Below are 15,680 nucleotides of genomic sequence, written 5' to 3'. Positions count from 1 at the left end.
CGTTCCCTCCTCACACCTATAGTATAGGGTGAGCACAGTTAAGCTGCTGGAATTTTCTAAGTTCATTGGCATTGTTTTCCTTTACATCCTTTGTTACATGCCTCACCTTCAATTTATCCACATGTCATATCAAAATGCATAATTTTGGCCACAAATTCTGCCCTGGACCTATACATGAGGTCGACTTATACACAAGTATATACAATAATTTTAGAGACCACTGTCATGTCTCTCCTTACTCACCTTATTCAAAGCTAAACAGCCCCAACATTTAAATTGTTCTAGTTCACCACATCAGATCATTTGCACAAACCATCATGGCGTGATCCTCTGTATTTCCTTAATCACTGCATACTGACTTTCATCACTCCAGGCTATCTGAAGTGCCCTAGCAACAGAAATTGGACTGATGTAGGCCAAACTACCTGGCAATGAACATCCATGCTCAGTGTCATTTCACTTCTACGGCTCCTCAGAAGTGGTTCTCTGAAACCAACATTTTCAACTTTAAGTGGGCAAGTGTCAATACTCCTACAATTAGTACAGCCACAGATCACAGTGATAAAACAGGTCAGTGGTGTCCTTCTAGCTCTCTGTTTGCCAGTCAGTGTGGCCATGCTCTCTTTCACAGATTTCAAATTAATCAGGTATAAAAGGCATGGCTGCTGATCAGCACATGCTGCTCAAGGAATCACAGTGACACTGATGAACCATGTCAGCTGACTGACAGAGGCATAAACACACCAGCATTGGCTTTCAGCACTAGTGAAACCTACACCATATAAACATCTTGCACTTCATAGTACAGAGACATCGCTCCTCATCCAGTCATTCCTCTAACAAGTTGTGTGATCTTTCATTATGGCCCTGCCATTCTGAAAAACCTGAATTTTTACTTGCTTTTGACTTCACCTGAACAATGAGACACAAAGCAAATCATTACAGTGGATAAAAACATTGCAGAAAAATAGAGTGGGAAATTATGAGACTGGATCCACAAACATATTATGCACTGAGGTACTAATCAGAAGTGTACCATGCAGGGTTCGCGGATGTAGGCTGGCCACTTCCCCATTCCAATCCTTTCAAATATTCCCCAGTACAAACTGCAAGTACAAAACTGGCAAGCTATTGAAGATTCATAAAGTGTCACCACAATTTGAAATAAGGAATTGCAACTGTACTGGGGAAACAACTAACATCATTTTATTACTGAGCAGTATTTCTCATGATTTTGCATTTTCCCTTTTGTTGCTGTTGTTAACTGCCATCAAGTTAGCTACAACTTATTAGTACCCTATGAATTAGAGACCTCCAAGACACTGTTATGACCAGCCCTTTCAAGATCTTCCAAACTTGATGGTCTCCTTGAATGAGTCTATGTACTTATAAAGTAATGTTCCTCTTTTCGTACTGACTTCCACTTCACCAGACATTACCATCTTTTCTATTGAATCATGAATCCTTTTTAATATTTGTATGCCTCTCTTATTTACAGTTTCAAAATTTCTGGGATTATTATTATTATTACAGTTCTTCTGATTTTACTTAAACATTTCCTGATATCAGAAATTATCCATGTTTGTCATTTGGTGGCAGCCAAGATTTCCATCTTCACTGAAAAGCTTACAAATTAATGTTTAAAAACTCAGCAATATATTTACAGCGATGAATATGATGTTGTATTTTTTTATTTAGCTTAAGGAAAAGATATCTGTGAATATATCCATTCAAAATTCATAAAGTCATCCATTAACTACCATCACCATGATTTATTTTGACAATTTTTATGAAGTTTACTTAGTTTTTATGGTACAAGATATCATTGCACTGGAGGTGGAGGCAAGGAGTTTCAGGAGACAAAATCTAATAATCTTCTAAGCGTCATGGTCATCACTTTTTCAAACTAGCTCTACAACCAAGAAGATTTTAAAAATAATGTAAAAATGAAAGCTACTTTATTAGCTAGTAAGACTTATCAAGTGCTGCATGTTGTCTATACATGTTCCATAAAAAAGACCCTATCAAAACCAGATTACCTAGAAATTTTCAAAATGAAGAAGTGAAGAAATGATTTTTTTAAAAGGTTGAAACAATTTCAAGTTTTCACCAGATCAGTGAAACACTAAAGCTGAACAAGTATCTTGAAAATCTCAGTTCAAATTTTAATATAAAGTATTCTTATATTGTTTCTTATACCTCTCCCGCAATTGTCCTTGGCTTCAAGTTATGTACAGGGGAGCCTTAGGATAGATACAGAATCATGGTTGCAGTTTAGAGGATAATACTGAAATGCTTATTTGTCATGGAGGCAAGAAAGGAACATTCCTCTTACTGGTATAAGGTGCAAAAACACCAACAAAGGAAGGGGCAGAGGGTGACAGCAAATGTTTCTGGTCTCTGTAGAAATCTGTACAATGAACGACAGGCAAGTGGCAGGGAAAGAGCAAGTAGCCCACAATACTTATGCTGGATGAGAGGGGGCATCCCTTCTATATCATTGGTAAGCCACTGCGCACACTCCTCCCCATCCACCTGGTTCACTGCCTCAACAGACGTCATCTTCAGATGCGGAGCAAGAAGCCAGTTGCAAGATGGTTTTTCAATATTATCCTCAGGACTTGCTGAAGCTTCAAGAGCAACTAGTTATTAAGACACAATATCTGAAATTTATGAGACATAATTGGAAACAAGAGGTTTTTATAGTGCGGATGTTTCTCATTGTAATTAATATTAAATTAATAATTTCCTTTAAAAAAAAACCAACAACGAAGGACTAAAACTTTTTCTCCACAGAATTCGAAGAAAATACTGCATTGTCCCTGAAGAAACCTAAGATCCAAAATCATTCAGAAGATGCAGTGCTCAAGAAAGATGCCTTTAATTCATGTCTTGAGGGATTTCTACCATGACCTTCAAAATTCCCATGGTGGCCTACAAAATGTAAGTTGGCCTCAATAGAGAAATAAATGGTGTTAGCTATTCTGACAGCAAACTCTATTAAAACTTTAGCCTGAGATTTTTTCTGTGCTCAGTTCACACTTTGCTTTTGCCACACCTGAAGGAAGTATGGTCATTTTAGTTGCAATACAGTGCTGTGTGTATAACAACAGAACTTGCTCCAGGACCTTTAGCCTAGAGTCAGCAGTTCAATAAAATTGCCTCAATGGAAAAGCTGTCTGGCAGAAAAAGAACTGCATGGTCCAGGCAACTCAAACACAGTATCTTTCTAGATATACAGAACAACCAGAGCACTTCTTACCATAAATATAAAAGTGACTCAGGTAGGAATGACTTATTGAGTAATGGATACAAGATCAGGGTATCTCCTGATTGGAAAAATTCCTTCATCTGGTTGTATGTATGCACCCATGTAAACAGGCAACAAATAGTCTTTTTCCCACTGAGACAAAGCTCTCACAATGCTTATTACAGATGCTTACTTTAGATATACATAAATATTAATTTTATAAAGCGAGAATTTTATTTATTTTACCAAAAAAATGTTATATATTTATGTATTATGTGTGTATATATATCTAATTAACAATTTGTAAGCCACTCCAATAGCCTTTTGGCTGAAAAGCGGGGTATAAATAAATAGATATTATTACTTTTTGGAGAGTATAAAAAGCAGTCATTCTGCTCCTACAATACCCACACCATTATTTCCTTCCCCAGATCCATTTCAACCACAACTGTTCCATTTTATGTGTCCATCACAAGCTGTTCAGAGACTCTAGGGTCCAAAACACATGGCAGAAATAATCGTTTCAGACTGCTTTAATTGCCCTGGCTAATGCTAGGGAATTCTGGGAACTGTAGTTTTGTGAGACATTTCACCTTCTCTCGCAGAGAGCTCTAGTACCACAATAAATAACAGTGCCCAGGATTCCCTAGCACTGAGCCAGGGCAGTTACAGCAGTCTCAAACTGGATTATTTCTGCAGTGTGTTTTGGACCTAAAATAGAAAAGGGTTACACAGTAACCAAGTACAGTAGTCCACAGTTATTGTAACCCTTTACACATCCCTGGTTCTCAATCTGGGTCCTGAATGTTTGCACAAGTCCAAATTACTGCACATTTGCAAAGAGTGAAGAAGCATCTGGAGAGTCGTTGTGGTGTACTGGTTTCAGTGTTGGACTATGACTCTGGAGACCAGGGCTAAAATCCCTGCTCAGCCATGGAAACCCACTGGGTGATCTTGGGACAAATCACACTCTCTCAGCCTCTGAGGAAGGAAAAGGCAAAGCCCTCTGAACAAATCTTGCCAAGAAAATACCTGGATATGTTTGCGTTTAGGTTGCTGAAGTGACATGAAGACAAAACAACATCAACAAAGTAGAATCCATGGCAAATCAATTACTGCCAATGATACATAATTAGATTTGCCATACAGTCTTTGGCTGTATTTTGTTTTAAATTAAAATGTTTGATGGATTGACATGTGGGTACATTTTCAGAAATACAAGTATGACCTATTAATTTCTTAAATCCAAGTTTTTTGCTTATCAACAAAATATGATTCAGCAGTCTTAAATATCCCAGGTTCAGATGAACCGAACAACATCTGGCAATAAATCCAAACTTGAGTTTCATTAGATCATCTTTTGTGAGTCATACTATTATTACATCTGTCTGGAAAACAAGGCATGATCTGATTTGACTGATAATTGGATAACTGCCTACACTGTGCAATAAGACTTTCTCCCTGACTGAAAGGCTTAGGAACCCAGTGCAAAGCACTTAGTCTCATCATGCCTACATTTAAACCAGCTTTGCTCTATTGATACCAATCAAACAAGCACTTGGTATGATTAGGCCTATGTGGAACTACAATGATACTTGGGGAAAGTTAGTTTAGCCTTGTAAATAAATACAGACACATTACAAGTCCACATACAGCTTTCATAGTACAGTCCTCAGTGTCAGGGATGCAAGATGAGGGTCTCACCTTAGGTGTAGATCGGTGGGAACAGTAGATCACACTGCTGGGAGATCCACTTGCTGAACTCCATCAGCCAGGTCTACTAGTGATCCCTCTGATCAAATGCAGCAGTAGCATATTTGCCTGGATGATAATACATCCAAGCAAAAGGTCCACAGAACCTGCAAGGCCAAAATGCCTAGGTTTGATGGGGTCTTTCCCAAAAGCAAGGCATTATGGGTGAGGCAGCCCTAAGGGGCACAGGTGTCCCATGCCATTGGTAGCAATCCTATATTTGTCCACTCAGAAATACTGGATTGACCTGGATACATTCTTTGAAGACTCTACGTATGACTGCAGTCGGTGTCATTTCTGGGCTAAATTAAAAGAATCAACATCTCCAGAGGTTAAGTGGTTATTTATATGTGAGTGCTACTTCGAGTCTGAATCAACACCTATAACACAAAAAGATTAATGATGGAAATGCTAGTGCCAAGTAAAGACATGAAGGGAAAAGCCAGAAAAAACCAGAACACACAGATTTTTCTGTTTTTCCCCAAAAGACATTTCTTCCCTGGAAATGTGAACAATGCGGAGTGGGAGAACTTTCTTTTAGAGGAATTAATAAAATATTCAACAGAAGGTGTTCTCATATTTACCTCTTCCATATTATTTCTAAAACTATGCAGCAGTTATTCTTTTACATAATAAGGCTATGTACAGTATCTCAATCAATTCTATTCATTATCTTGGTTTCCTTTTCTCAACTCTTTTTCTGAGAATGAGTGTTTTATGTCTTCTTAACACAATGAAAGACGAAAGGAGACAAAATAGTTTATTTTACTTGATTAATTAATATGGATGATTTCTTCTTTTTTATTGAGGCTTTTTTCCTACTTCTAAACTGGGAAAACCAAAGAAGTAACTTATAGTACAGGTGTTCTTTACAGTTGGGACCCCTTATTTACACATCACCAAAAAATGAAATATAGAAAAACAATTTATTATTTTCTGGACAAACTATATTTAATATATCAAACATGCCAAACCAAGTTATATATAATGCATTTTATGTTTCTAAAAAAACAAATTGGCATTCAAACTGAAAAGGGTCCTAACATTGCATTTTCTTTCAAATTTTCTAAAAATTTCCATTTTTCCAAGCCAAAAAAAAATATTTTTTCTTTCCATGGATTCAAAATTTCTGGACGTTTTATCTCTCTAGTGCTAGATAAATTGTTCAAGAAAGAGTAGAATCAGCATGATTTTTCTATTAACAGATGCTTTAAAGATTAAGAAAGGATTAGAAATATACCCATGTGTTATAAATGTTTTCACACTGCAAGATTGTAGCTCCCAGGAATTTATGCTTGTCTTGGAAGGGTGATGTACATTTTTCCTGCTGACAGAACAAGGTAATAGTAAACACTATATTTTTACAACACCTAAGCTGATTGATCAGTAGCAACTACTGCATGATAAACCATCATTTCATCACCAATATGCAGTCCAAGTGTCAGCAGCACAGACAAGCCACTGAAGTGTAACTATTCCACTATATATGAGTGGTATAATTATATGGACAAGGGTACTACAAGCTATTCTTTCATGCATTGGTAAAAATCTCTCACTAAAACAAGAACCAAAAGATACTATCCGCTTCTCTCCTTGTTACATGCATTCTATTGTAAAGTACTTATACACATATAGCACATGAGAGATGGGGTATACAACCATTTTTTACTTTTCATACAGGAATTAATTAACCATCATTTGAAGATGTCCAGTGCTTTAAGTACATGCATAGCCAATCTATGTTTTTTAGGAATCTGTTTACTGTATATTTGTATGAAAACACAATTAATGACTTTCAGTGCACCTCATTTTAATGCACTTCATTCTGTTTTGTTATACCAGCTCAGACTGTAATATGACAATACTTCTTTGATGGGAGAGAGGATGCATTTTTTTCTACATGATGTTGAAATAATTTCATCAACTGGAGCTTAGTTTCCAGAAAGAGGAACAACAAAAAATTTCCATAGAGGCAGATGATTTTAATTTCAACTAGGTTCTTCCCCAATTATTTTCACTGTCAGTAAGAACAAAATGGTTCTATTTAAAACAGTATCATCTTCCAATGGTAGCTCATTTGTTATGTAAAGTCAACACCATAAAACAAGGTAAAAGTAAAATACCAATTCACCTGAAGAATCAGAAGAAACTCTGTTATAGTATGTAGATATAGGTAAAATTGTGATTTGAAAGGTGTTTGTGGGTTAAGGTCCAGGAAACCTTCTGGAGCAGGTTTCTGAAGAGGCAGAGGGTTGCAGAGCAGACAAAAAAGAGAAACCTGCATCCAAAATACCAAACGTATTAAATAGCTGTACCACACTCTCCACTGGCCATATTTTGTGAATGTTTATATTTTTAAAGATCTCTTTGGGCCATTGCCCCCATGATAACACTCAATATAGCCCTACACATCAACTAAACCACCATCTATTCACACAAACAGTTCATATACCTTTGGCTTTATTTATTCCTGTCTTCAGCAAGACAAGGGATGAGTTAATTTCAGCCTAGTTGGGCTGAACACACCACTATTGCTCTACATGATTCAGATTTACAAAGCAAGAGTGCAGTCTCAGGATTTCTTAAGAATGCATTCCTGCCTCATGCTAAACATCTTGATGGACACTCTTGTTTGAAATGTTATCTTTCTAGATCAGACCAAGGCTCACTATTCTTTGCAAGAATCCCATCAGGAGCTGACAGGGCAGCTTTCTATTCCTCTCCACCACTACAAAACACCACTCCAAAAAAGCGCCCTAAGCCAGTGTATCAGTCTTATGCTAGCGTAAATTCCTAAAAAGATCAAACTAGTATAATTAAATCACCAAATTTTAAACTGATGGCTTATTTTTTTAGCTTTAGTTATTCATCTTATCTAAAATGTTCTCCATAGCATGTTTGCTTATTTAATTGGCCATGAATTGCACAGAGACAGCAAAAAAAAAAAAAAAATCTAATCATTCATATTTAAATCATTTAAGTTGCTTGCAAATATTTACAAATGCAATCTTATCAAGGGTTAAGTAAGACTAACATCTTAATCAAGTAACTTTTGCTTACCCTGTGCCATAAACACTGCTGATACAGAGCCAGTGAAATCCCAACAGCTTTAGAATATATTCACACACACAAAAACCTTCCTCAAAAGTTTCATATCCTTGTTGCAAGCAACATCCAAGTAGGAAGGAAATATTAACCGGCCTGTCAAGCCAGCACAGCCCAAGAAATAGTTCACATCTTTGCAAGGACCTAGTCCTGTTATTACAGCAAAGAAGCATGTTACAGACATGTATCCAGCAAAGTATCACACTAAAAGTTACAGCGCTAACTAAAAGATAGCACTAACTTATCATAGCATTAGGCGTACGGAGTGGGTGGGACTATTGTTGTATAAGAGGAGGCTGGTTTACCCAATCATCAGTACATTTTAGCTGTAATCTAGATAACACTCCTATGTCACACAGAACAGATACACCTTAGATCTTAGACGCTAGGAAAACATTGCATCTTCTGTTTGTTATAGGGATGCAATTGATCTTTTTAAAAGATGCCAACAAACCGTTTTATTAGCCAACTTCAGAATGGATAAGCAAGTTAATGGCCTGAGAGGGGCATTCTGCAGCTGCAACCCAGTATGGAGGAATTTCTTATCCCATTCCAAATAAATTTCTACTGACGACTCAACCACACCCTCCTATTGTTGCTGCATTGAGTAAAAGGCTGCACTCACCTACTAGAAGAGTAAGCTGGAAACAACTCACCCTGCTTTGATCTGTTTAATGGGAACTGGCACCATTAAGAATCTTTATTCTCAATGAAGAGTCTTATTAGAACTGAGCCCTAATTCACCAAAAACTAAGATAAATTTGAATCACTGTTGTATCTACAGATACACAACAAAGCAAATAAAATTTATGTTTTAAAACTAGACAGCATACATGAAAAGCCTATGGAAAGACAGCACATCCCATACATGCATATTCAAAACAATATCACAAAAGTGGGTTACCTCCGTCATGCTTTAATCAACATTCATATTTCTAAACCATTCTTAAAATATCTAATGATCTGTAATTACTCATGCATAACACAGGCTTTACTCACAGCCTGAAAAAGTTACTTTTTGGATTATAACTTCCAGGCTCCACCAGTTAACTTGGGGCATTCTGGAAGATGTAGTCCAAAAATATCACTTTTCTAAGCTCTGGTTCTGTCTATACATGACTGGTGGTAACCTATATTAGTGATGAACAAATGTAATGGTATTGGTGGGTTTTCCATATTATGGATACAACTTAGATGAATTTGCTTGAAAGTAAACTCCCAGGAGCTGGGAGCTGCCCATGAGAAAGGGGCTCCGATTGCAGAACTAAATGACTGCCATTGTCTCTAAGGGAGAATAGTATCAAGGCATAATAGCACTGACTCTGCTATGGACAGTGAAGTAAATAGACAACTAATATCCCATTAAATGTTCTGTAAATTCATGCAGATGAGAGGAGGAAAGTAGTGATCCTAAATGTAACCAATCAGTGACCTATTGATAAATAGCCTCTGCATTTTACATTTCTTAGAAACATTCAGGCCTATATAGGTACATGGATAGCCTCTGCCTATTGGCTGGGAGCATTTCGAGATCATTTTCTGATGGTACAGTGATCTTGCATTATACAGCACTGTAATCTTGACCAATAGATCCTAATCTTGGTCATCTTGACCAACAGCCTAATCTATATGCAGCATCTTGAGACCATTTTCTGATGGTACAGTGATCTTGCACTGGTAATCTTGACCAACATACCCAATCCTAAGTTCTTTCAAAGAGGACAAGATCAGAAACTCATTGGGCAATCAAGGGAGAGTTGGGTAGAGCAAAGCAAGGACTTAAAATCCACCCATCCTGAACTACTTAGACTCACTGGGCAAAGGGAGAAAGAAGTTCCCAAGGCCACACCCACAAAGTCAGGATCAGGAAAGTTGCAAAATTGGGAAGGAATTGAGAGCTCCTGAACCCTAAGTTATGCTCCTTATGCAAAGAACATGAGATCTGCCCAAGATAGAGGGAGAGGCATCAACCTATCCGTTTGCAAAGCTGCTTAATCCACAATTGTGATATCATGGTGCAATGTATTATGTATAGAGGCACTCTTCCTTGGGTTCAGCCCCACCCAGGCCCCAGTCGCTTCATTGATCCTCAGAGACTTGAATTAAAGAACACATCTTCTATTGCAGTGTCTACACTCCAGTCATCCCAATTTGATGGCACGTTTTAGCCCTCACGGCTCCTTTTCACAGAATTCTGGGTTGTGTGGTTTGGTGAGACACTAACAATTCTCTGTTGGAGAGCTCTAGGGAACTGCAGTACTGGAGCTCTTTGGTAAAGAATTGCAAAGAACTCATGAAACTACAAATCCCAGGGTTCCACAAAAATAGTGCCACAGCAGTTAAACCAATATGAAACTGTCTTGGTTGTGTAGATACAGCTCCCAAACTCTTAAAAGATGTGACAATCACATGTCTCAGCATTGCCCCATCAAAAGAAAAAAACAAACAAACAAACCATGCTGCCATGCATGAAAAATACACAACCTAACCTGGAAAAAAAAAGGGGGGGGGGGTATTTCAACCATCTTCCCTACCATCCATGTCCTTTTCCTGTCTTTGTGCACTAATGACCATAGTTAAAACTAGACCTGCAACTTCATTTCCATTCACAAAGGATTTGTAATTTGAACTGACATTCTCACATACCAATGGCATATGTATGTATATATGACTGTACTTGGCTTCCACTCCACCAACTGCATCTGAGGAGGTAGAGTGAAGTCTACGAAGGCTCATGCTGCCAATTTCTTTCTTTCTGTCAGTCAGTCTCAAAGATGCTACAAGATCTCTCTACGTACTAATTCTACAGACTAACACAGCTATATCTTTTAATTCTACCACCAAATGAAGTCACTCTTCTCCTCCTCCATTCTGCCTTAGGCCTGAGGCTCTGGGTGCATCTACACTGTAGAAATAATGCAGTCAGATACCACTTTAAGTGCAAAAGCTCTTTCCTATGGAATCCTGGGGCCTGTAGTTTTACAAGGTTTTTAGCCAGAGGGCTGATGCCCCACAAAACTAGAATCCCAATATTCTGTGGGACATGCCATGGTACTTAAAGTGATGTCAAACTGCATTATTCCTACAGTGTAGATACACCCTGAATTTGGTTACGCTCTGTGTTTAGCTTCCAAAAAGACTGCCCAGTTTCCATTGCCGACTACTCAGCGGGTGGCTGACATCAATTCCCCATTCAGGAAGCTTGGGCTAGGAAGTCAAAAGGAGTGCATTGAAAAAGAAGGATATAAACAAGAAGTTCTGTAGTCAATGCTTTTGAAGATTAATGGAATTTGCTAGTGAAGAGAAACACAAGATTTCAAGTTAAGTTTAAAATGCTCACCACAAGAAAACTTCAATATGTATGTCTCATATCCCGCTCTTACATTACATCTGTTGAAATTTAGCAGCTGAAATTTGACTGACAGGGCTGTTAGCCTTCTCTGCCAAAGAGAAACACGACAAACAACAGCAGCTGGAACTTCTTCAGCAAAGGGTGCACCCTTTAAGCCAGCCTGGTGCAGTGGTTTGAGTGTTGGACTGTGACTCTGGAGACCAGGCCTGGCCATAGAAATCCACTGGGTGACTTTGGGCAAGTCACTCTCTCTTAGCCTCCTCAAGGGAAGACAAGGGCAAACCTTGCCAGAATAAATCTTACCAAGAAGAACGTGTGAAAGAGTTGCCTTAGGGTCCCCATAAATGCCTAGACATCCTTCTTTTCCAGGACATGTCTTCCATTTCAGCCTTCAATCTAGGAGGGATTCTAAGAGGCCCTCCATTTTGAGCACGACTGTGGAGAATGATTTTACATTTCTATGAGTGTTTCTAGCCTTTATTTTGTGCAATGTGCTCCGTTTTCCTGGAACGTCCTAGATTTTGCGGTGCCTTTCTTTGTGATTACCTTTCTTTGTGATTACGAGGACGTCTGGTCGCCCTGACTTGAAGGTCCACCAGCACACACCCCTGAAATCCCTCCCTTGCCAGAGTGAAAAGTGGAGAGGGCTCCTAGACACTTAATGATGCTTGGGAGGCAAATGAGAGACAGAGTGGCGTAGCATTCAAAGATATAGCTGTGTTAGTACACTCATCCCTCCATATTTGCTGCTTTGATATTTGTGGATTTGATTAGAGATGGATTTAATATGTTCTCTCTAGGAATATCTGGGTCCTCCAGTGCAACTCTATAGTCAACTTTAACTAAAAGTTGCACTGAAAGACCTAGTGATTCCTAGAGAGAACAGTCTTCTAGGCCTTTGTAGCTCCTCTGGTGCAGTTCTATGGTCAGTGTCTGTCGGATGTTGACCACAGAGTTGCCCTGGAGGACCTAGAAGAGATTCCTGGAGAGGTGTCCTCTCAAGTTAAGAAAAACATGGTGCTTTTGTTCTTTGTGGCTTTTCCATATTCACGGGGGCCCTGTGCCCCTGACCCCAGCGCATGCGGAGGGACAAGTGTATGCAGAATCGGGACACAGAGAGGTCTTCTAGCACCTCTGAGACTCACTGAAAGGAAGAGGGTGGCAGCATGTAGCAGTTTCAGCGTTGGACCATGACTCTGGGAGGCCAGGGTTTGAATCCCGGTTCGGCCACATAAACACACCGGTGGGTGTCACACTCTCTCAGCCTCCGCAGGGGAAGGCAGTGGCAAAAACAAAACCAACCCTGTGAAACAAATCTTGTGAAGAAAACCCCATTATAGGGGTCCCTATGTCTGATAAAAACAATACAGCTTTGGCACCCTTTTAAAGCACTGGAGGACCCTATGGCATCCTGGGATGTGTAGTTTTACAAGGCCTCAAACAGCCCCGACAAAATGCAACCCCTCTCCCGCCCCCAGGATTCAACAGGAGGGAGGGGGCAGGGCGGTTAAAGCGGTGCCAAAGCGGGCTATATTGTCCCGTGTGGCTGCTGCATTTTCTCACCGCGATGACGTTGACGAAGGTGGTCTTTCCCGAGTACTGCAGCCCCACCAGGGTCAGCTCCATCTCCTCCTTCCAGAACAAGGACCGGAACCAGTCCAGCAGCCGAGACAACAGCGCCAGCATGGTGGCTGTGGGGCCGGTGGTTGCTCGACTACTCTTGCTCCTTCCTTCGCAGCGGCAGCTGAGTCTCCCTCTCTATCTCTCTCTCCCCGCCTGGCGGGTCATATGACTCCTCGGATGCCCGGAGGAGGGAGAAAACGCCCCCTTCCGCTCCAGACCGGAAGTCCAGCGCCTCCACAGCGGCCCCTGCTGGTCGGAAGGGAGAACGACAACCCTGGAGGACTGGGAGATTGAAGACCGTCTCCTGCTGTTCCGCTTTTAACTGCTCTGGCTGCCTCCTCCCGTTGCATGCTGGGATTTGGAGTTTAAAGGAGCGGGCCTTTAGAATGTTCAGCCAGGGAGCTCTTAGGCTTCAGTGGACTACAAATCCCAAAATGCAACAGGAGGAGGAGGAGGCAGCCAGAGCAGCAGTTAAAAAGTGGAATAGCAACAACTCCACTTCGTTTTTGTTTGTTTGTTTTTTATTGTATTTTATGTAAACCTACAGCACTTTATAAATAAAGTTTAATAATAACAATAACAATAATAATACTCTATAAGAGTGTAGTGTGATAATGACAACAATAATCTCATAAAAATATTAATAATCTTCATAAATAAAGTTTAATAATAATAATAATCTATAAGAGTGTGGTGTGATAATAATCTCCATGAGGCTGTATCCGCAATAAGCTAAATACAGAATACAGTGTCATATTCATGGCTGTAAATATATATTTAAAACAATTGATTAATTAATTAATTAAAAATAATTAATTAAGCTTTTCGGTGAAGATCGAACTCTTGGTTTTATTTATTTATTTGGTTCCTATCCCACTTTCCCCCCGAAAGGGACCACAAATACAAATTCTAAAAAATGTATTACAATATGGCAAACAGGGATAATTCCTGGTAACCAGAGAACGGTTGAGTGAAATCAAACTGTGCCCTTTAGGAGATTTTGGACTTCAGTTCCCAGAAGCCTCAGCTGTCTTGGCCAATAGTCTGGGATTCTGGGAGCTGAAGTCCAAAATCCCTTAAAGGGCACAGTTTGGGGGATCAAGAACTGTTACAACAGGAAATGAAATCAGGTCTGATTTCTTCTGCTTATACCAAATAGAGTAGACCCATTGAAATAGTGAATCAACACATAGGGAAATCCCATTGATCCCAATGGCCTAGTGCACTTGGAACTCCCAATAGGATTTAAGCCCATTTTAAAAAAGTTATTATTATTATTATTATTATTGACAGGTTTTCTTCCCCTAAAAGAGCAACAGACCACATGCTGCTTCTCTTGGTGTCATAGCTCCAATGGTGGGAAAGTACTTTCTGCAGGGGCTGGGGAAAAGGAATCCCAAATTGGATCTTCAGCTTTAAGGATAGTACTGCCGGCCCTCTGCATCCAGATTCAACTATCCATGGCTTGAAAATATATAAAATGTGTCTGTTCCAAAAAGCTAACCTTGATTTTGCCATTTTATATGGTTGTTATGTGCTTTCTCTCAGCCTCGGAGGATGGCAATGGAAACCCCCCTCTGGAAGAAACATGCCAAGAAGACCCTGTGATACAGTTGCCTTAGGGTTGCCATAAATAGGAAACGACTTGAAGACACACACACAACAAACCGACCTACTGAGTTGTGTTTGTCACCTTTTTCTTCAGCTAAGTCACTGCTGATTGCTGGATTGTCTCTTTTTTTAATTATCAAAGAGCCTGGCATATGTATTACATTAAACTGGGAGGATGGGGACTTACAGCCTACAAATGCTCCTCCTTCAAACCTTGTGAACCCAAAGCACAGCTCTGCTGTTCTGTTTCTGCTGCTCCGCTCCGCGGCCCACAACAAACTCGTTCCCAGAATTCCATAGCATTGAGCCACAGCAGTTATAGCGCTCTCAAAGAGGATCATTTCTGCAACGTGGATGCAGCCTTTGCAACTCCATTTCTTGTAGCTTTCCTTTTTTATTATTATTATTCGGAGGGCCTTTTACAACTGAAGGCTTTTAAGAAAGGGGCTGTAGGGTTTTTTTGTACTGTTCCAGATTGCACCGTTTTATCCATTTTAAAAAAAAAAATCCTTTTAAAGTACAAAGAAGGGCCCCTTGGCATCCATGGAGGCTCAAGCCCTGTTGAATGCAATGGCATAGCAAAATGGTGTCCCTTGCCATCTGGGATAAAGAGGGCCAACTGTACATTTACAGATTTGCTTTCATGTGGGTAATAGTTTGAATGTTAGCTTTCGGTATGTTGTTGTTGTTTTTATTTCCACTGCAATTATTTTAATGGAGTCCCAGTCCTGGGGGAGACTTGACATTTGTCTTTCATTTTCTGTTTGTTCTGTTCTGAAGAAAACACAAAAAAGACTGAAAACAGGAGATGAGAAAGTTTGCACTGAACACCGTTTTGTAAATTTGGGGAGGTTAGGAAGAATTTTTTAAAAAAAAGATTGTGAAAGTTCAATACAACATACTCCGTTTATAAGGACAGGTGGCTTACCTGTAACAGTATTTCTTCTTTGAGTGGTCATCTGCAAATGCACACAAATGGCTTAGACT

The 15,680-nt window shown here is 39.6% G+C and overlaps 2 protein-coding genes across 2 annotated transcripts in view; one reads left to right on the top strand and one right to left on the bottom strand.

The window, feature by feature from the left end:
* ARL8B (ADP ribosylation factor like GTPase 8B) overlaps positions 1 to 13,271 on the bottom strand; it is a 30,076-nt gene extending 16,805 nt beyond the window's left edge. Inside the window, exon 1 of the mRNA XM_042448636.1 lies at positions 13,023 to 13,271. Coding sequence (XP_042304570.1) covers positions 13,023 to 13,145 — 123 coding nt within the window. The 5' untranslated portion in view covers positions 13,146 to 13,271. The remainder of the gene's footprint in view (positions 1 to 13,022) is intronic.
* The window catches only part of SUMF1 (sulfatase modifying factor 1), an 891,645-nt gene that overhangs the window by 205,477 nt on the left and 670,488 nt on the right, over positions 1 to 15,680 (top strand). The gene's annotated exons all lie outside the window — the stretch shown is intronic.

Source organism: Sceloporus undulatus, chromosome 2, assembly GCF_019175285.1.
Source record: "Sceloporus undulatus isolate JIND9_A2432 ecotype Alabama chromosome 2, SceUnd_v1.1, whole genome shotgun sequence".
Classification (NCBI taxonomy): Eukaryota; Metazoa; Chordata; class Lepidosauria; order Squamata; family Phrynosomatidae; genus Sceloporus; species Sceloporus undulatus.
The sequence above is the reverse complement of the archived record's forward strand: the minus strand, read 5'-3'. Positions and strand labels throughout refer to the sequence as shown.